A 21,197-nucleotide genomic window follows, 5' to 3' on the forward strand; every position below is an offset into this window, starting at 1 on the left:
CTATGAGTTTGGTCATCTAGTATATTTACATCTGATTACACTTTCTGAATAAATGTGAAAAAAAGATTTAACAACTTTGTACCTTATTTACCCCTTTACCTTTGTTAAAGGTTCTAATATTACATTAAGGGTACATATTATTAATCTAAGATACTAATGAGTATTTTTTCAGGTCGGTAAGGTATAATGTTGTCCCAGCTCTTGTACATGTAGTCAATCACAGTGATTCTGTTTGATGAGTATTTACATTCACTAGCTTACTTTTTTTTTTAGTCATTAAAATTATAAAAATCTCTGCCTGTCACACTCTGCTTGGTAATGTTAAAGGTCTTTATAGCAATGAAGAATATTTTAATGCAGTTTTACCACAGACAGGTACAAATAATGAGCATTGATGCCTGATTTAAAAACAGCATCAACAAAACTAATATAAGGATTGTTAGAAATCTAAAAAATATCTGTACTATTGCATTGTCAGATGTATGAGCAATTTTTTGTTAGTAAGCGAAGCATAATTTTTTGCCTAAGATGTATTCGATGGTGCTGATACACAGTAAGACATGCTGAATGCTATAGGAGGAAGAAAATGAAGACAAAGGTTGGGTCATACCCTGGGCAACAGATATAAAAAAAAAAAAAGAAAAAAAAACCTTCCAGTGAATAATATCCATGGAAAGGCAATAACCTACACTGAAAGAATCAATTCATTGTTGCCTATGATTCAGTCTATTGCACATTCCAATAATATGTGACGATAAAAAAGTGCACAAAAATGCACTGTCAAAAAAAGATCAGTTTTTGCTTTTCCATTGTCTTTGAACCTGTCCAAATGCCTCACTGTGGAGTTTATGTCATTTCCCTTTTTTTTTTTTTGCTCATACTCTTCATTCGAAGGTAACAGGTCAGCATACAATTATCAACATAGCTAAAATTGCAGTTCCCCCATATATGAAAAAAAATTAAACAGAGCACACTGTCAAGTGAGGCACTTACACTTTCTGTCAGCAATTCAGCCACAGTCTCATTCTAACTGTAATGTTTCAACATATTTGTGTGACACCAGAGTGATAGGGCAAAAATGGCCTGTTTCAGCAGTTACTGATTGTGCAATTAAACTAACCTACTGACAATGCTGAAATATTAATTTTTCTATGCCTCTTCTATTTGTGCAGTGTTTAGGAAGCAGATCATTTTGGGGTGAAATATGATTTGGATGGGTTTCCTGACAGGTTTTCACCAATTTGGACAAAGCATCACTCCATTAACATCTTTTCTCATTATTCTTGTCTCTTCCACTTCATCTCTGCCTCCTCCTCATTCATCTCTCCTATTATGAGTAGTTGTGCAGCGGTTCACTGATTTTCATGCAGGCCCAGTGCACAGCTCTGAACAAAGTGGTCAGCACCAGGAAAATGAAAAATGCCCAGGATGCATAAATGCCCTTATATTCTGGTGCCTTCCACCATGATCCAGCCTACATAGAGAGAACAAGAACAGAGAAAAGAGGATTCTTGGTATTCTGAAATGATGATGCTCTTTGAAATAATGAACTCTAAAATGATTTTATTCTTACAATCAATCCTGCAGTCGTTATGATGAAGATCAAGCACAACAGGAAGCATATCAAACTCCGCTTTCTAGGGTACCTCTGGCCAATCGATGAACTATATGGTGAAAAAAATTACATGCTATTATTCTACTTGTAGTGTATGTATCTTTGTGGTTCTAAATGAAGGAAGTTCTATTGATAGTATTTAACATACACTTTTCTGCAGTGTGGACAGCGAGCCAATGTCCGATCTGTAAATTCTGTCCACTAAATCAACAACAGAGAGTCACAGTCACTGCTACAGTATTAAGGCTATTACTAAGGCAACGTAATTGAAAAAGATCTCTGAAATACTGTAAATGTGCATGAATGTGATGTTCTTACCAGAAAAGTGTTTCCACAGTGGCCACAGGAAACTCTGGCACCACTAAGCTGAGGATTCGGACTCCCAGCACCGGGATGAACTGGACCTAAATTGATAATTCGCTTACTAATCTCCAGCGCACACACACACACACACACACACACACACAAACATAAAACATTAAATAACACTATTTCTGGAAACTTTGACTTTGAACTGTAATTATCTTCAGACTTTATTGGTCTGTCCACAGATAAAACTTACCATGTTTTTGAATATACATTACGTTGTGAACAGTACTTGTCATATAAATTTTCTATTTTTGAAAGAAGTCTCTTATTCTCACCAAGGCTGCATTTATTTACTATTTTCATATATTTTCGAATGTAATTCATTTCTGTGAAGCTGAACTGTACAATTTAAAATAACACTTTATAACATATATATATATATAATGTTTTTAATCCAGAAATAATTATAATATACAGATTTGGTGCTCAAGTCTTATTATTGTCAAAGAAACCTGTTGTGCTGCTTATTATTTTTGTGGAAATTGTATCCATTTGTCAGGATTCTTTAAATACAATACTCAGAAGTACAGCATATATATATTATTGGTGTCAAACGATTAATCGCAATTAAATCACATCCAAACTAAAAGTGTTTGTTTGCATAATGTGTGTGTGTACTGTGTATATTTATTATGTATGTATAAATACACACTCATACAGCATATATTTTGAAAATATTTACCAGTATTTACATGTATATATTTATATATATGGTTGGATTGAAGATGGCGCCTGTGTTGGCTGGCCGTCTGCTGTCCGCTTCGTCGCTGCCGTTGGCATGCGTTTTTCTCTTTCTTATCTCCATTATGATCGCAAATTGCAATTCCACCCTCGTGTATGACCGCTTAACATTGCTTCACATTCGTAATGTGGTCATGGACTCTGCCTATGGTGATGTTAATGGACATAGAGCATTCCAATCGTCTTTTGCGATCCATCTCCCTATGTACCTGTGCAGTTGTCCTATGGATTTACTATAAAGGTAAATCAGTAGCAAAACTCGAGCGGTTGAAGATCTGAATGTGAGAACTTGTCATATTAATATTTGTATTTGTAAGTTAAAATTTACACTCATGGCTCTGATGTGAAGAGTTGAATCTTTCAATTTGCACACACAGACAATGATCAAAACACCCGTGTTTTGAATTGGAAGTTGTAGATTAATAGTTACAAATGTGTAGAATGACATTCACACAAAGAAAATGACATACACACATGTTTACGACATATTTACTTTTGCACTTTACTTCAGTTTCGCTGCACAACGTCAAGTCGGCACTTACAACCTCTCAGATCTGGAAGTACAAGTTCAAATCCTAGCGCTCTGACTTTTGCTACTCTTTTTGCGGTATTCTGTTGCAAAACTCACTTGTGCACTTGTATATGCAGATGTGAGAGAGCAGAGCTGGGGGCGGGGCTTTGGTGCGAATGAGAACATTTTATTGGTCGATGCCCGACCAATGAACAACGCCAATTGTTTTCACTGAATATCCTTAGCTTTGACAGGATTTTAAGACACTGCATTCATTTTGCCATTCAGGTATTATCTGGTAGACAAATAATGCAACATATTTTATATGTATATCCCACTGCATATCACTGTACCAGAGTTGCAATATAATGCTGTTTTTATTATTTTTATGTTCTGTAAAAAATAATTTAACATCTTCATTGGGTTAAATCCCTAATTTTCTTGTCAGTAATGAATCTTTTTAAATGCAACATTATTATTATAAATTTTTTTTAAATAAAAATCGAGTGTTTAATAATGTCTAAATGTACATTAAACAGCAAAACCTAAAAAATAAGCACTTATGACCAGAAATACTGTTTTGAGCAACTAGTAGAGCTAAATACATGTATTTATTAAACATCAACAAGGCCATCTAGTGTTTAAGCAATGGAATTGCATATGAATATTATCTTTCTTGTCACCAAATGCCTCTAATTTAAAGCGTGCCTCTTTGCACTGGAATTTAAACCTAAATACTCCAGTTATTGTAGTATAAATTATAACCATATTACAAAATGTTATATTTCAAATGGTCATTCATGGATCATAATTATTGCGCATATTATTTAGTACCATGATCTCTTCAAATTAACTAAACAGGACTGAGTTAACATGTAGTACAGTTATTTTATTGGTTAAAAGTTACACTTAATTGTTTAGTCACATTTAACTGCTAAGGAGGAGTATGAGAACATAATGCTGTTACATTTTCCAGTATAAAATGCTATTGTAATGCAAGTCATTAGTAAACGTAGTTATCCATGCATAATCAATGCACTTTAAGTGTTACAAATTACTAGAAATCGCTGCAAATATAATGAAACTACTGTCTGTCCCAATTAATACATTTCAAGCATATTGACAAAACGTTTAGTTTAGTACTATTGATAGCTCCATGAACCACGTGACCGCGTGCCGGTGAGATCAAAGCAAAGCAAAGTACAGCGAGTTTACTCTGCAATATGCAGTGGGATATACATATAAAATATGTTGCATTATGTTGCAATATGTTGCATTTGTCTACTAGATAATACCTGAATGGCAAAATGAATGCAGTGTCTTAAAATCCTGTCAAAGCTAAGGATATTCAGTGAAAACAATTGGCGTTGTTCATTGGTCGGGCATCGACCAATAAAATGTTCTCATTCGCACCAAAGCCCCGCCCCCAGCTCTGCTCTCTCACATCTGGATATACAAGTGCACAAGTGAGTTTTGCAACAGAATACCGCAAAAAGAGTAGCAAAAGTCAGAGCGCTAGGATTTGAACTTGTACTTCCAGATCTGAGAGGTTGTAAGTGCCGACTTGACGTTGTGCAGCGAAACTGAAGTAAAGTGCAAAAGTAAATATGTCGTAAACATGTGTGTATGTCATTTTCTTTGTGTGAATGTCATTCTACACATTTGTGACTATTAATCTACAACTTCCAATTCAAAACACGGGTGTTTTGATCATTGTCTGTGTGTGCAAATTGAAAGATTCAGCTTTTCACATCAGAGCTGTGAGTGTAAATTTTAACTTACAAATACAAATATTAATATGACAAGTTCCACATTCAGATCTTCAACCTCTCGAGTTTAGCTACTGATTTATCTCCATAATTTACCTAGAAGAAGGCGCCGGTGGAGGCGCGGCAAACGGGGTGGTGTCGCTGTTCGCCGGAAAACTGCGTTGGCTCGAGAGATCGCCGCGCGGCACCCGTCCTGCGAGTTGGGAGCCCGGGCTTGTGGACGTGGCACAGGAAGGTGTTTTCCTGAGGCTCAGTTCCAGCGGCCATGTGCGAGCATCCCAGTTATTATTTCCACGCATCGTCATGCGATGTCTCTTCATCCTCACCGTGGCGGAGTTAATTCAGGTAACCTCCGGCCTCTGTGTCGTGCAACAACACAGTCGGATAGTGACTCATCTGTACTAAAGATGGCCCTCATCAATGCACGATCCTTGATAAATAAGTCTTTCATCCTAAACGAACTTTTTACTGCACAAGCGCTGGACTTCCTCTGTATCACAGAGACATGGCTTAAACCTGGTGAATCCAGCTCGCTGGTTGAATTACTACCGCAGGGTTGTGACTTTCTAAATACCCCGCGCTGCTCTGGCCGTGGTGGGGGGTTAGTGACTGTTTTTAAAAACACATTTTCTTGTCAAATTTTATCTGCATCTTCATACGGCAGTTTTGAGGTGCAATTATTCCAAATACTACTAGCAAATCCTGTCACTATTGCATTGTTATATCGTCCTCCCAAATATAACTCAGAATTTATTAATGAATTTGCTGCATTTGTCGGAGACCTTGTCACTGCTTATGATAAAATACTGCTGCTTGGTGATTTTAATATTCATGTTTGCTGTGCATCTATAACCTTGTCCATGGAGTTTTTAAATCTTATTGAATCCTTTGACTTTGTTCAGTGGGTTTCTGGCCCCACGCATCAACAGGGTCATACTTTGGACTTGATTTTAACTCATGGTCTATCTGTCTCCGATATCACAATTAGCAATGCATATGCCTGTAATTTTTAATGTCCCATATTTTGGTCATTCACTAAAAACTCAGTCTATGGGGCATATGTCTCGTACCCTCAGTGCACATTCCAGTGAGGAGTTCATTGCTGCATTTCATGAGGTGTGGACTTCTTTTAAAACTGAATCTACTCTACATAACCTGGATGCGGATGAACATCTCAGTTATTTTAATTCCACCTGTGCTTCTATTCTGAACAGTATTGCACCTTTAAAGCTTAAATTTCGTAAATCAGTGCCAATTCCATGGTTTAATGACTCAGTGCGCTCTCTTAGGCAGGCTTGCCGGCAAGCCGAGCACAGATGGAAAAAAGACAAATTGCATGTTTCATACGAAATTATGCGAAACTCTCTTTCCTCATTTCAGAGGGCAGCTAAAGCTGCTAAGAGTAAATATTTCTCCGATTTAATTATGCTTAATAGAAATAACCCGCGTGTGCTGTTTTCCACTATTGACTCTGTGTTAAATCCACCTGTTAATCTTTTTCCTGAGCCTTCTGTCTCGCTCTGTGAAAGTTTCGCAAACTTTTTCACTAATAAGGTATTGGCTATTAGATCTAAGATGTCTCAGACAGGACATGATTTGCCAGAGATTCCACTATATTCCGTCACATGGTCTGTGTTTGAGCCACTCAGCTTTCAGGCCTGTAAGGAAATTGTGGATCGTCTTAAGCCTACATCATGCCTACATGATATTGTTCCATCACATTTCCTAAAACAAAATGTGGGTGCTATGGGTTCAAGCCTGCTGTCAGTCATTAACAAGTGCTTACATACGGGCACTGTTCCTGTCTGCGTCAAACAGGCTGTGATAACTCCTTATATTAAAAAACCTAATCTAGATCAATCATCTCTCTCCAGTTTTCGACCCATTTCAAATCTCCCTTTTATTTCAAAGATTATGGAGAAAGCAGTTTTGGTACAATTACAAACTTTCCTGTTAAATAATTCAATTAATGAAGTTTTTCAATCTGGTTTTAAAGCTTTACATAGCACTGAGTCTGCTCTTTTAAGAGTTCTTAATGACATATATTTTATCACAGATTCTGGCAAACCATTGGCTCTGATCCTCTTGGACCTAAGTGCCGCTTTTGACTTAGTAGACCACAGCATTCTTCTGTCACGCTTGGAGTCTTGTGTAGGACTTCGGGGTTCTGTCTTACAGTGGTTTCGCTCTTATCTGTCAGATAGATGTTTTACTGTTCAGTTAGGTCAATATTCATCCTCTAATAAACCGCTTAATTGTGGTGTCCCCCAGGGATCAATCCTTGGGCCGGTGTTATTCTCTCTATATTTACTTCCTCTGGCCACTATCTTTAAAAAATATGTTGTCTCCTTTCATTTATATGCTGACGACACCCAACTTTACCTTCCCCTGCAATGCAATAATGATTCTTCTCTTCAGCCACTGTTAGACTGCCTGAATGATCTTAAGGCATGGCTTTCCCTCAATTTTCTTCATTTAAATGAAAACAAAACTGAGTTTATTCTGTTCGGCCCCAAGGAAAACTGCGATTTTGACCTTGACCTCGGCCCTCTCACCCCTTATAACTCAAAGTGTGTTAGGAATTTGGGCTTCTTATTTGATTCAAATTTAAAATTTGATAAACAGATTTCTGCTGTAGTCAAGTCATGTTTTTACCAATTTCGCCTTCTCAGTAAAGTAAAATCCATTCTTTCAAGAAATAACTTAGAAATAGCCATTCATGCCTTCATTACCTGTAGGCTTGATTACTGCAACTCATTGTACTATGGCAGTACTCGGGCATCTATCTCCCGCCTACAGCTAGTTCAGAACGCAGCCGCTAGATTGCTTGCTGGGAAGCGTAAGTTTGACCATATAACACCTGTTTTAATGTCCCTTCACTGGCTACCAGTCAAGTACAGGATTGAGTTTAAAATTGTATTATTTGTTTACAAAGCTTTGAATAACCTGGCACCGCAATATTTAACTGAACTTTTGGTTCCTTATACACCATCTAGAAACCTGAGATCCAGTGACCATGGCCTCCTAACAGTCCCTAAAGTAAAACTAAAAAAACGTGGCGATCGATCTTTTGCTGCCGCAGGCCCGAAGCTATGGAATAGCCTTCCGATGTTTATTAGGCATGCCCCGTCTATCTACATTTTTAAAACTCAGCTAAATTCTCCATGGCTTTTAACACTATATAGCTATTTTCAGCTATATTATTACTGCTCGCTTGTTCTTTTTTTGTATTATATATGCATGCTGTATCTGTTTTATTTGTTCTACTGTGTTTCTTTGATTGCTTGTGAAGCACTTTGGTCAACCTTGGTTGTGTTTTAAATGTGCTATATAAATAAATGATTGATTGATTGATTGATCCATAGAATTTATATCATATATAAATATTTTTTATATATAAATGTAAAATTTTTCTTAAATATATGCATGCGTGTATTTACATGTACATAATAAATACACACAGTACAGACACACATTATGCAAACAAAAACTTTTATTTTGAGTGTGATTAATCATTTGACAGCACTAATATATATATATATATATATATATATATATATATATATATATATATATATATATATATATATATATATATATAAAACTGTCAATTCAATGCATCCTCTCTGAATAAAAGTAGTACATTTGTACCGACCACAAACTTTAAATGGTTGTGTAGTCATAACTCAGCTTCATAGTATATATCTGATACCATCAATGATCCATGGGATGTTCCTAATACTTTGTCGTAAGGCTCATGAGGGTGAAAAGTCTCTCACCAGTATGGTCGAGGGCAGGCGATCCTCTGCGAGGTGACTTTGCAGATGAGAAGACAGTTACATGGACACCTCACATACTTCTTTCCTGCTGGAGCATTCTTTATGGGCTAGATAAAACAGGAAGTGAGGACACAGTCTGAACTTTCTCTTAAATTTCAGTTTTCAGCACCACATCTAATAAATGGAATCCTAAATGAATTTGCTTGTTAACTCACTGTAGCTTCATTGCAGACACTGCATTTGACCACATGCTGGTGGATTTTGCCCTCCACGCTGATAAGTGACTGACAGACTCTACAGCTGATGACGGTAGCACTGCCACTCTCCGGAGAACCCAGCGGGGAGTACGGTGGAGGAGCCTCTCCCAGCATCGATGCGGGAGGAGCTGACGGGAATCCTGGGAAATCTGGGATGGAAAGAGAACAGCAGAGGATGTAAGCAGGTGGCAGAGAGAGAAAGAGAGAAAAAAAGAAAAGCATGACCGTACTGCATTTAACGATTTCCTTTCTAATATTATTAACTCTCTATTGCATGCATTATCAAATCAATGTTTAAAAGAAATTGACATAAAATAGACCTCATTACTAATAATATTGGTAAAGGGGTCATATGATGCTTTTTTAAAAATCATTATTTTGTGTATTTGGTGTATCAGAATATGCTGACATGCTTTAATGTTCAAAAAACACATTCTTTTTCAAATACTGTACTGTGAATTATTGTAGGTCCTCTTTGCCCCGCCTCTCTCAAACACATCGTTTTCTACAAAGTCCCTCCTTCTAACAAGCGCAGTCTGCTCTGATTGGCCAACTGACCCAGTGCACTGTGATTGGCCAAACACCGCAAGCACTCGTTGGAAATATAATGCCCCTTTCCATAATCCCGAGTTTCATCTTTTAAAATAAATTTAAAGACAGTTAAAAATGTCCTTAGTTTTACCATCAGTTCAAGCAGTTCAAAAGGGGAACAGAGTCGGGTGACAGACACAGTGATGAAGCTCTTATGTGTTTGCAGTACACAAGCCACGAATGGTTGACTCCACTTTGTGACCCTTTCTCTCTCTCTTTCTTTCTTTCTCTTTCTTTCTTTCTCTCTCTCTCTCTCTCTCTCTCTCTCTCTCTCTCTCTCTCTCTCTCACACACACACACACACACATACACACACACAAGACGTGCAAAACTTTGAACAGTCAATAGCAAATACTTAACCTAATACATACAGTAGCTGATTCAGAAGCCCCAGATTGTCGTAGCAAAGTCAGAATTACCTCCTTTCCTAGGTTCCCGAAACTAGGGAAGTTCTAAGCGGCCATGCTTTATAATTTTTTTCCTTTTTGTTTTCTCGTTATAATGACTTAATTTTCTCGTTATCTCGACATAACGAAAGTCGTTTTCTCGTTATAACGACTTAATTATCTCGTTATCTCGACATAACGAATGTCGTTTTCTCGTTATAACTTAATTTTCTCTAATAAGTTACAAAACTGCGCCAGCAGGTGGCACTATAGACCTGAGTATAACTGATGGGGTGTTGTACACTGTACGCGGACCTTCCTCGTGATCGCTATAATTTGTGCAGTCTTGTTCATTACTGACATTTAATTAATTCATAAATGTTAAATTCTTTAATCAACATGATTATTTTGTGTATTAAGTTCTTGCTAGATGCATGAGTTTCACCAACGCGTTCTGGGTCATAAAATAACTGCTTATCAAAACCAAGGTTGATGTCACTGTATTCTGTTTGCACCTATATCTTTATTTGTGCTTCTTTTAGGCACATGATTAGGTAGATAATAAGCAGAAATGTTCTGTGTATCTACAGTAGGACAGGATTTAACAATGTAGGCTATTTGTGATGTGCTTTTTTTCCTTATTATTAATCTTTATTGTTAACCATATTGATGAGAAATGTGATGTATATGTAAAATGCATAGGCTAATTTAATTAATTTTGTTCTATAATGTTGTAATCGTTTTTTTTTCTGCACACACACACATGAACGATCTTTTCAAACAGAAGCTTGTAACGCACATGATATCTGCCACAGCATATAATGACTAATATAAATTACAAATTATATATAATTTTATTTCAAATAAATGGAAAATTAAAAGTGAGTTTAATCCAAGCAGCTCAAGATCTTAGAATAGTTCTGCATCCTTCTGAAGGCACTCCGTCTGTGTTTGCGGTGTTGCCATTTAAACATGTTAATTACAACCCGAGTTCCGGAAAAGTTGGGACGTTTTTAAATTTTAATAAAATGAAAACTAAAGGAATTTCAAATCACATGAGCCAATATTTTATTCACAATAGAACATAGATAACGTAGCAAATGTTTAAACTGAGAAATTTTACACTTTTAACCACTTAATTAACTCATTTAAAATTTAATGCCTGCTACAGGTCTCAAAAAAGTTGGCACGGGGGCAACAAATGGCTAAAAAAGCAAGCAGTTTTGAAAAGATTTAGCTGGGAGAACATCTAGTGATTAATTAAGTTAATTGATATCAGGTCTGTAACATGATTAGCTATAAAAGCTTTGTCTTAGAGAAGCAGAGTCTCTCAGAAGTAAAGATGGGCAGAGGCTCTCCAATCTGTGAAAGACAGCGTAAAAAAATTGTGGAAAACTTTAAAAACAATGTTCCTCAACGTCAAATTGCAAAGGCTTTGCAAATCTCATCATCTACAGTGCATAACATCATCAAAAGATTCAGAGAAACTGGAGAAATCTCTGTGCGTAAGGGACAAGGCCGGAGACCTTTATTGGATGCCCGTGGTCTTCGGGCTCTCAGACGACACTGCATCACTCATCGGCATGATTGTGTCAATGACATTACTAAATGGGCCCAGGAATACTTTCAGAAACCACTGTCGGTAAACACAATCCGCCGTGCCATCAGCAGATGCCAACTAAAGCTCTATCATGAAAAAAGGAAGCCATATGTGAACATGGTCCAGAAGCGCCGTCGTGTCCTGTGGGCCAAGGCTCATTTAAAATGGACTATTTCAAAGTGGAATAGTGTTTTATGGTCAGACGAGTCCAAATTTGACATTCTTGTTGGAAATCACGGACGCCGTGTCCTCCGGGCTAAAGAGGAGGGAGACCTTCCAGCATGTTATCAGCGTTCAGTTCAAAAGCCAGCATCTCTGATGGTATGGGGGTGCATAAGTGCATACGGTATGGGCAGCTTGCATGTTTTGGAAGGCTCTGTGAATGCTGAAAGGTATATAAAGGTTTTAGAGCAACATATGCTTCCCTCCAAACAACGTCTATTTCAGGGAATGCCTTGTTTATTTCAGCAGGACAATGCAAAACCACATACTGCAGCTATAACAACAGCATGGCTTCGTCGTAGAAGAGTCCGGGTGCTAACCTGGCCTGCCTGCAGTCCAGATCTTTCACCTATAGAGAACATTTGGCGCATCATTAAATGAAAAATACGTCAAAGACGACCACGAACTCTTCAGCAGCTGGAAATCTATATAAGGCAAGAATGGGACCAAATTCCAACAGCAAAACTCCAGCAACTCATAGCCTCAATGCCCAGACGTCTTCAAACTGTTTTGAAAAGAAAAGGAGATGCTACACCATGGTAAACATGCCCCGTCCCAACTATTTTGAGACCTGTAGCAGAAATCAAAATTGAAATGAGCTCATTTTGTGCATAAAATTGTAAACTTTCTCAGTTTAAACATTTGCTATGTTATCTATGTTCTATTGTGAATAAAATATTGGCTCATGTGATTTGAAAGTCTTTTAGTTTTCATTTTATTAAAATGTAAAAAACGTCCCAACGTTTGGTGTACTGTCTCTGGAAAAATCAACAGTGATTGATCAGCCTTTATTTATTTACAGTATTGTAGACATTATTACCTAGGCGAAACAAAATATGCTGAAATATATGCTACAGTAAGAGCGCCTGCATGGCTGTCCATCAGATGCCTGTCAAAGTTGAGTTCGTTACTATAGCAACAGTAAAACTGTCATGTCGTTATAACGAGAAAACAAACTTTCGTTATGTCGAGATAACGAGAAAATTAAGTCGTTATGACGAGAAAACGACTTTCGTTATGTCGCGATAACGAGAAAATTAAGTCATTATAATGAGAAAACAAAAAGGAAAAAAAATTATAATGCAGGGCCGCTTAGAACTTCCGTACGAAACAGTCGTTCATAAAATGTGTTGCTGTTCAGTTCTGATTCCATCTACTTTCGGAAGGCCAAATAAAGTGCTTTTTGCTTTCGACTAGAAACACACAGAATTCCCTGACATGGCTGCTTCGACACTAACTGCAGATACTGAAACCACGCCTAAGCAAATATTTCCATATAGTGACATAGACATGTGGGGGCGTGTTTGAATGAGCTGTTTTTGGGGGCGTGGCAGAGTCTTAACTTTGATAAAGAATATCTCTTTGGATTTGAGACTTTAGTCTTTGCAACTTTACAGATCTTCTTTATGCACCAAGAGCTTGTAACACTCAAAAGGGAAAGGGAAAATTTAAATTGCATGACCCCTTTAAGCTAAATATTTGTATGCCGCCTTTGACAATGAAAACAAAATACAACTTTTTAATTAATTTTTAATTTAAAGAAAATGAATTTGTTAAACAGAACAACATTGTGTGTAGATAGTTAAGCCGTCAAAAATTTTAAAAAGTAGTCAACAGTTTTGACTGTAAGGCTCAGACTGTGCCAGAGTAAAAGTACTTAAAATAATAAACTGATTAGAGTGAGGGCAAAAATCAGGATTCCTTCAGTCATGTGATTCAGGTGTACTGTCTATCTGCCACTAATCTATTTGTAATGTGCTCAGGATCTGCAGACTGCAGATTACGGCAGGTTAAATCAAATGATCAAGATATGCAGACATACTGTGCTCTAAATAAATCCAAATGAAAGTAATAAATAATAGTATTCTAAATAGTGCTCTGCCAACCTAGACATCATGTGAGTGTGTGGATCACAGGCGCGTTCGAAGGCTCCAATCGGACTGAATCGAATCGAATTCGCCTACGATGCCCAAAAATGCAGTGTAGGTAGAAAGCTCAAAAGGCTCTCTGTCAGTCCGGATCAGGTTTGACTTACTCTGTGGTTTGCTCGGAGGTCGATAGGGCTCATCTCCAGGTAACAGCCAGTTCAATCCATCGCGACTGTCCAATAGCAAAGGCGATCGCTCACCGTCAGCCATGCCTTAAATAAGCCCAAGCCCCCAACAAAATCCCACTGTGGACGTAGGGTCCGCTGCTAGTAAATGTTGTTGTGGGGAGGAAAAGTGATGCGTGAAAGTAACGCTCCAGGAAGCGTCACATGATCACATGATTTTTGCTAACAGGAAGTCGACCACAAAAATAACAACACAAGCACGTGATCACGGATTGGGCCAGTAAGCGAAGAGCTCAAAAGTAAGGGTTGAAAAGATTTCCTGAATAATAAAACACAACAATCTATATTTAACACTACTGGTTTATTTCCACTCAAACTTGCAATTTTCAAGCGAAAAAGACAGAATATGAAAAGATGTATTTAACTTCCCATAAATCAGTGCAGCATTAGACCAAAAAACAAAAAAACCCTGGAACACAAAACCGGATAAATTACAATAAATATCAATGTAAACATTTTCAGTATACAAGTTGATCTGTTATGTACACACATCCCTCAAGCTGTCCATAAAACAGCAAAAACATTAACATTTCAAACAAAACAAAAAAACAAGCACTTTAACAAAACTAGTCCAGTAACCTGAAAATGTCAGAAATTAAAATGATAAAATACGTATTTACAATCCTTATGTAAAATGGAGTACAGTCCATGTACTCAAACAAACACAATGAAAACAATGAATGTGTCCTTTTGCATTCACCTCAAATAAAGTCAACACAGCTGACCTTGTGAGTGTGTGCTCACATTCCTGTGTGTGCCAAAAAGTGGTTAAGTAACAAATTTTATACTGGTTACAGGTTAATATACTGCTTTAACAATTTCAAACAAGATACTTCTGAGAGAAAATCCACTAATACTCAAAGAGTTAATGTTGAATTAAAAAATCCAAATCAATGTCCTGGGTTAGCTGTATGAAGATAAATCATTAAGATGAACAGAAAAAGTCAAAAAGATTCAGGTTTGTAAAAGTATCTTGTTAACGTGATGTGACGTGTGGAAAAATATGGTGTCCCACACTCGGAAGTATCTTGTAACAGAGTATTGTTATAAGTAGGGCTGGGTGTCTTGTCTTTGATTACTAAGGGTAAATCTCAAAGTCAGTGAGCCAAAAAACATGCAGCATGCTTTATGTGCTTAAATCAGTGATTGGCTCTGACGAGGCATCAAGGAAAACACGTTATGGGACCATTCGTGCCCACTGTAGCAACATAAGACAATTTCTAAAATATATACTATGCTTTTACTCAAAACTAAATTTAAACCACCACTGAGTGTTTTTAATAATTTCCAATTGTGATCTAATGAGGGTTTTGGTCATATAAGGTGGCAGAAATATTTTATTTATAGCCTTTCATATCAATCTAATCGCCTCACCTGTTTAGCAGTTTTCACGTAAACACACTGTATTGTTATAAAAAAATAGGCAGAATCTAATTATAATCACATACAAATTATATACTGTCATAATTGCGTATTGAAAGTCAAGGTATCGGTATTGATAATGTTTGAATGGTACCCAGCCCTAGTTACAAGACTGTGTGAGAAGCGGTAAGCAGAAGTCGGTATACAAAAACACTCACACAGCAGCACTTTTCCTTCATCAATCCCCATAGCTGAAATTTGCACCTTAGTAACGTAATATTCAGTGTCCTAAACACAATGTGATACTGACGAAACGTTCAAATGAACTGATGGAAAACTGGTATGTGTTACACATTGTAATCAGGAAGTGCTGAATAACTGATGCCGCCAACAGAAGGAGGGGAGGAATAGAGCGGGAACAACCAACATATTATAGAACCTGTAAATATAAGAAAAATTATTCCATTACATTCAACATCATTCTGAAAAAACATTTACAGAAAAACACATTTTTGTTTTGTTTTAAATAACATTAAACATTATTTCTCCATTTGTAACAGCGACAGTGATACAACTCTAACAAACTTGCAGGATAAAAACATACTGTACATAGTTCAACTCACCACGTCCAAAAACCTCCCTCAGCAAAGCAATTTTTGGCTTTCTTGTGTGTGTAATGTGTGTCTGGTGGGTGTTGTTGGGTTTTTCTTTCATTAGCCTGTTCCTCATCTGTTCAATGGGTGTCTCATCTGTTATAATGGACACCAGCTTGGGACAAAAACAACAGAGACAGAAAATGACAGATCAACACATGCAAAAACACATTTAAATTTAAACAATTACATGAATAAAATTTACATAAATAAGATTTTCCTGAAGAAAATATTAGTGTTTAGAAAGCTGAAAGAAGTTTTAGGCAAGCTTAGGTTTATACTGTAGTTTAAAAAGAGCCACTCTGCACTAATCACTTCATTCATTCTATCGTTCTGTCAACTGTGCAATGAGAATCAATACAACACAACATTATCATTGCAATTTAAAGGTGGCTAAAGATTCAGAATTCAAATAAAAAAGTAAAACAATGACAAGTAGCTTTCCAATATGAAATATTATAATTATGTCTTTGCTGTTGATGAATATTCATACATTTACTTCTCATTTAAATTTATGCATTTAGCAGACGCTTTTATCCAAAGCGAATCACAGTGTATTCAGGCTATCAATTTTTACCTATCAGGTGTTCCCGGGGAATCGAACCCCCAACCTTGCGCTTAATAGCACAATGCTCTACCAATTGAGCTACAGGAACATTTACAAATCTTGCACTAAGAAAAAAATTATTTAAAGGCAATCTGTTACCAACATTCTTCAAACGATCTTCTTTTGTGTTCCACAGTAAAAGAAATGCAACAAGGTGAGTTTCATTTTGGGTGAATGATGCCTGTTTGTCGTACTACTTTTAATGAAGATGATTATGTGCTGAGCACTGACAACTTACTTTCAGCTTCTTTTGCATGTCGGCTTGCTGAATTGATACCCAGCTACTCAACTGTGGTGATGCGTGTTGCATTAGCACTGTCATACCTGGCTATGACATGTCATATAGCAGGGATAGGCAACTCCGGTCCTGGAGGGCCACTATCCTGCAGAGTTTAGCTTCAGCCCTCATAAAAAACTCACCTGCCTGTATCTATCTAGTAATCCCGAAAACACTGATTGCCTTGTTCAGGTGTGTTTAATTAGGGTTGGAGCTAAACGCTGCAGGATAGTTGGCCCTCCAGGACCGGAGTTGCCTATCCCCGTCATATAGCCTATAAAACGCTCTCACATGTTTATTATTTTAACATTTTGGGAGGGGCTAAATTTACATATGTGGTTTCAATAACCAGATGCATTTACACTTGTCCAGTTTCATCTGAAATGCATCCCAGACCACCTCCTGAAGTGGTTTGAGCGATCAGATTCATATTAGTCTCGAAAGCATTTAGGAGGGCATTTACACCTGGTCTTTTCAGGATCAGATAGCTATGTGACCAAGTGTTAACAGGCCACTGTAACACTTAATGTAATTACAATACCGTGACTGTGTGAAAGTTTTTTAAAGTTAAACTATAATGTCAACATATGGTTCATATAATGCATACCTGATCATAAAATATCACCAAGACAAAAACTCCAAAAAGTATTGACTCCACCAGCAGAATGATATAATGTGCCCTGTGAAACAAATGGCCAAGAACAGTGTTATATTTTATACTAACATATACAGTACCTCAGAAGGAATTTGTGACTTACACAATGAGATGTTTGCTAGGAGCTTCTTCTTCTTCATCTCCATCTCTCTCTCTTTCACTCCTTATTCTCCACACCCATGCTGACACCACAAGCGCCATGGAATACAAGCTGGCCATGCCTAAAGAGACACACAGAAACAACCAGTGTATGTACCTCAGCACTAACATTTGCATCCAACATAGCATTGTTTTTTGCAATGTAAAATAGAATATGTGAGTTTTTGTTTAAGACATTCTTAAAATGAAATAAAAAGTCTGCCATCATTTCATGTCGTTCCACATTTGTTACACTTTGTCTCATTGACTTTCATAGTAAGGATAAAAATACAATGGAAGTCAAATGGATCCATAAACTGTCTGGTTACCAAGACTTTTGAAAATATCATCTCTCATGATCCACAGGAGAAAAAAAGTCATACAAGTTTGGAATGACATGAGGAAGAATAAATGATGACGGTATAGCGATTTCCTTTTGAGCTATCATTTTAAAACTCACCTGTGTAGAAGAGGAACTGAATGAAGTATTTCTGATTGAGCTCTCCAACACAGTTATTGATCCTATAAAAGAGCAAACATATATACAAATGCATTCATCAGAACAAAGCAAAAATATGACGGTGCATTATATCCAAAAATACATTATATATGTTATAGCACAAGTATACTGCAAACACTTATTCTACTTTAAAAACACCCAGTCACTACAAAGTCTGAAATACAAGACATACGAATATATATTCAATTTGGCCACTAGTGAATGATGAGAGACTGACCACGGGCAGTGATGGTCCATTCTCCTGATGCAGCGCTGACAAACTCTGCAGTGATGGGCACGAGGAGGCCGATACGTCTCACAGCGTCTGCACACTGTCCAGCCCTCACAGCCCTGATGAGAACAATACAACAATTAAAGACATGTCATAGAGCAAATGCACTGTGAAATAAGATCCAAGGCAAGTAAATAGAATATACACACTATGTGAAAAAGCTTAAAGGACCACTATTCAATCAATATAACAACTACATCATAAACAGAAAAGTAAAAATAGAAAGTAACATTTGCTAAATAGTTGATAGATCTACACGACATGAATACAACTTCAATGCCATTACAAGAGTAGAGAGATCAGCAACACTCACTCTGTCATTTAGACGGTTGGACTGGGACCTCAAGTCAGAGAAATCAATGGCTGTCTCAGGTAGAGGAACCATACCTGTGATAATGAATGGTTAAAGTTTACACTGATAGCTTTTCTTAACCAATGTAAAGCCTGACATATGAAATAATAGTCAGAATTTTTTTTTTTTACAGAACACTTTATTGAACCTTTAGACAATATATATATATTTAAAAAATAAATCTAAAAGTATGCATATGCGTGTTATGTTTTGTATAATATATATTACATCAGGAAATTATGGTCCATGTAGTATAATATAGTGAGAATATGGAACTCATATTCGAGGAAAAAAAGCATTTACACTTTTATTTAGAGGCCAAACCGAGCATAAATATACAATGGAGTTGAGATGTTATTTATAGGGCCATAAATTTAGATGAAATTCTGTTTTAACTGTGGGGGCAATGTATATAATGCAATGCAATAGAACATCCTCAAATCTGGCTCGTGAGATCCACTTTCCTGCAGATTTTAGCTCCAAACCTTATCAAAAACACCTGAGTTTGCCAATCAGTGTCTTCAGGATAATTCAAGTATAGGTCTCTGCAGGAAAGTAATGGGAGTTACCAGATCAGGGGGTTTTACACCATACCTGATTGGTTTACGTCATAGTGACATTAGGTTTTGGGGTGGGTTAGGTAAGGGGGATCATTTAGATTGCATGATTTAGAAACACCTAGCAGATTGAAAACACCCACAAGCTGATAAACGCCCACTTTTGCTCTGCAGAGAACTAAGTCTCGGATAATTAGAAAATCACAGGTAGGTTTGATTAGGGTTGGAGCAAAACTCGGCAGGAAAGTGCATCTCGCGAGGCAGATTTGAGGATCACTGCAATAGAACTATCCTCGATAATCTGCTTTATCATATTTAATTCTTGCAGTTTAAAATGATTTATACAAACTGATTGTCTGGATAATCAAGTAACCCTAAAGTGATCATGGTCATTTTGAAATTCTACTTATAATATAAAAGTATCCTTACATTTACTTTATAAATACTACTGAAGATTTTGCAAAAAGATGTCTATCGTGACCTGAAAGTGGACATTTTTACAATCACACTAAGAAGCCTTTTACCTCTTAAAAAAAAAAAAAAAGTCTAAAATAAAACTTTTAGGATGGAAGGCATGTACTAGATCAGGGAACACCAATCTCGGTCCTGGAGGGCCGCTGTCTTGCAGAGTTTAGCTCCAACCAGCTCCAACACACCTGTTTGAAAATCTCTCTGACTTTCAAACAGGTGTGTTGGAGCTGGTTGGAGCTAAACTCTGCAGGACAGCGGCCCTCCAGGACCGAGATTGGGGACCACTGTACTAGATTGTGTATAACATTTTTTTAGCCAAGTTTTGATCATGTTGATAATATAGAACACCTGGAAATTCATTCATCAAATATAATACAGTAGACTTATTGGCTTTAAAACACCGTCTACAATAAAAGAAACACCTTAGAAAATGAGTTTGACCCATTTAATAAGAGAGAGCACTCACCAGGATCAGAGAACACTGCCTTTGAATGGCAAGCCAGCAATAGTAATAGAATAATATTAAACACAGATCCATGGAGAGTGCACCATACACTAAAAAGAGAAAATAGACAGCACGTTAAAATACTCAAACATATTTAGCATTAAAAAATGTCAGCGGTATATATATATATATATATATATATATATATAGTATAAGGCACGATGGCTTGTTAACTTCAGGTGAGATAGCCTGAAACCTACAACATACTACGTTAACGTTACTTTAACAAGAGACAAAAAGAAAGTGTAACGTTAGTAAACACACGTTGAATGATGCGAAAGTCTGACAACGACGCTAGTACTCGTTGCAAGAAGTTCAAACGCACTGTTAAAAACATTTCGCGAGAAAACATGACAGAACGCTAATAAAATTTGGCACTCACATCGTTATGAACGACTGTTGTTATGGGTGATTCTAAAAGGAACTATCATAAAGCGATGATCTCATGAGCGGCGGCGGATGTTACGTGAACCAAACGCTGGCTCTTTAGATCTTGGTTCACACGGTACTCACCTTCCAGAATACGCGGGGATCAGGACATACTGAATCACCACATAATCGGCGTAAAAGACGCTGAAATAAGTTAAAATGAGACAAATAAAGCCACACGGGTCTCGCCGACAGCGAAACGCAGCCATCTTTCCATCATGTACGGTCTTCCTGATGACGTCATAAATTGACGAGCGTTACGCATCTCGTGGTGTCCGTCAACCGCTTTCATTAATTCTGACCACCTGTGAACTTGTGTATTTTTGTCTGGCGTCTACTTATACTTTTTTTTTTTTTACAATTAAAAAACAAGCACAAACTTTCGAGTTACTTTTTCGTTTTAAAAGGAATGTCCTCACAGACTCTTAGATGTTTAAGCACAATGTT

General features: G+C 37.1%; 2 protein-coding genes across 2 annotated transcripts; both read right to left on the reverse strand.

Annotated features, from left to right (window-relative positions):
• Nucleotides 1-330: 330 nt before the first annotated feature.
• On the reverse strand, nucleotides 331-14,108 carry LOC132142315 (type I phosphatidylinositol 4,5-bisphosphate 4-phosphatase-B). The gene is made up of 7 exons (XM_059552103.1): nucleotides 13,876-14,108; nucleotides 9,000-9,190; nucleotides 8,785-8,891; nucleotides 1,934-2,039; nucleotides 1,764-1,816; nucleotides 1,574-1,664; nucleotides 331-1,474 (listed from the first exon to the last, which is right to left on the reverse strand). Exons 1-7 carry the CDS (start codon nucleotides 13,976-13,978, stop codon nucleotides 1,331-1,333), a joined length of 795 nt encoding a protein of 264 aa, XP_059408086.1. The 5' UTR covers nucleotides 13,979-14,108; the 3' UTR covers nucleotides 331-1,330.
• Nucleotides 14,109-15,365: 1,257 nt separating this feature from the next.
• On the reverse strand, nucleotides 15,366-21,024 carry LOC132142316 (palmitoyltransferase ZDHHC3-like). The gene is made up of 9 exons (XM_059552104.1): nucleotides 20,835-21,024; nucleotides 20,283-20,371; nucleotides 18,750-18,823; nucleotides 18,383-18,495; nucleotides 18,106-18,167; nucleotides 17,611-17,728; nucleotides 17,460-17,532; nucleotides 15,939-16,083; nucleotides 15,366-15,754 (listed from the first exon to the last, which is right to left on the reverse strand). Exons 1-9 carry the CDS (start codon nucleotides 20,957-20,959, stop codon nucleotides 15,663-15,665), a joined length of 891 nt encoding a protein of 296 aa, XP_059408087.1. The 5' UTR covers nucleotides 20,960-21,024; the 3' UTR covers nucleotides 15,366-15,662.
• Between the last annotated feature and the right edge of the window lie 173 nt (nucleotides 21,025-21,197).

Source organism: Carassius carassius, chromosome 6, assembly GCF_963082965.1.
Source record: "Carassius carassius chromosome 6, fCarCar2.1, whole genome shotgun sequence".
NCBI classification, from domain to species: domain Eukaryota; kingdom Metazoa; phylum Chordata; class Actinopteri; order Cypriniformes; family Cyprinidae; genus Carassius; species Carassius carassius.

What these genes read in the sequence shown, in the direction of transcription:
- LOC132142315 (XM_059552103.1), bottom strand. Translation starts at nt 13,978, where the DNA reads ATGGCTGACGGTGAGCGATCGCCTTTGCTATTGGACAGTCGCGATGGA. An exon ending in GCCTGCCCTCGACCATACTG is followed by an intron (nt 2,040 to 8,784) that starts GTGAGAGACTTT and finishes GCTGGAGATTAG; the next exon opens with TAAGCGAATTATCAATTTAG. An exon ending in TGTCCACACTGCAGAAAAGT is followed by an intron (nt 1,665 to 1,763) that starts GTATGTTAAATA and finishes TTCACCATATAG; the next exon opens with TTCATCGATTGGCCAGAGGT.
- LOC132142316 (XM_059552104.1), bottom strand. Translation starts at nt 20,959, where the DNA reads ATGGCTGCGTTTCGCTGTCGGCGAGACCCGTGTGGCTTTATTTGTCTC. An exon ending in CCTAGCAAACATCTCATTGT is followed by an intron (nt 17,533 to 17,610) that starts GTAAGTCACAAA and finishes TTTGTTTCACAG; the next exon opens with GGCACATTATATCATTCTGC. An exon ending in TGGTGATATTTTATGATCAG is followed by an intron (nt 16,084 to 17,459) that starts GTATGCATTATA and finishes TTTTGTCCCAAG; the next exon opens with CTGGTGTCCATTATAACAGA.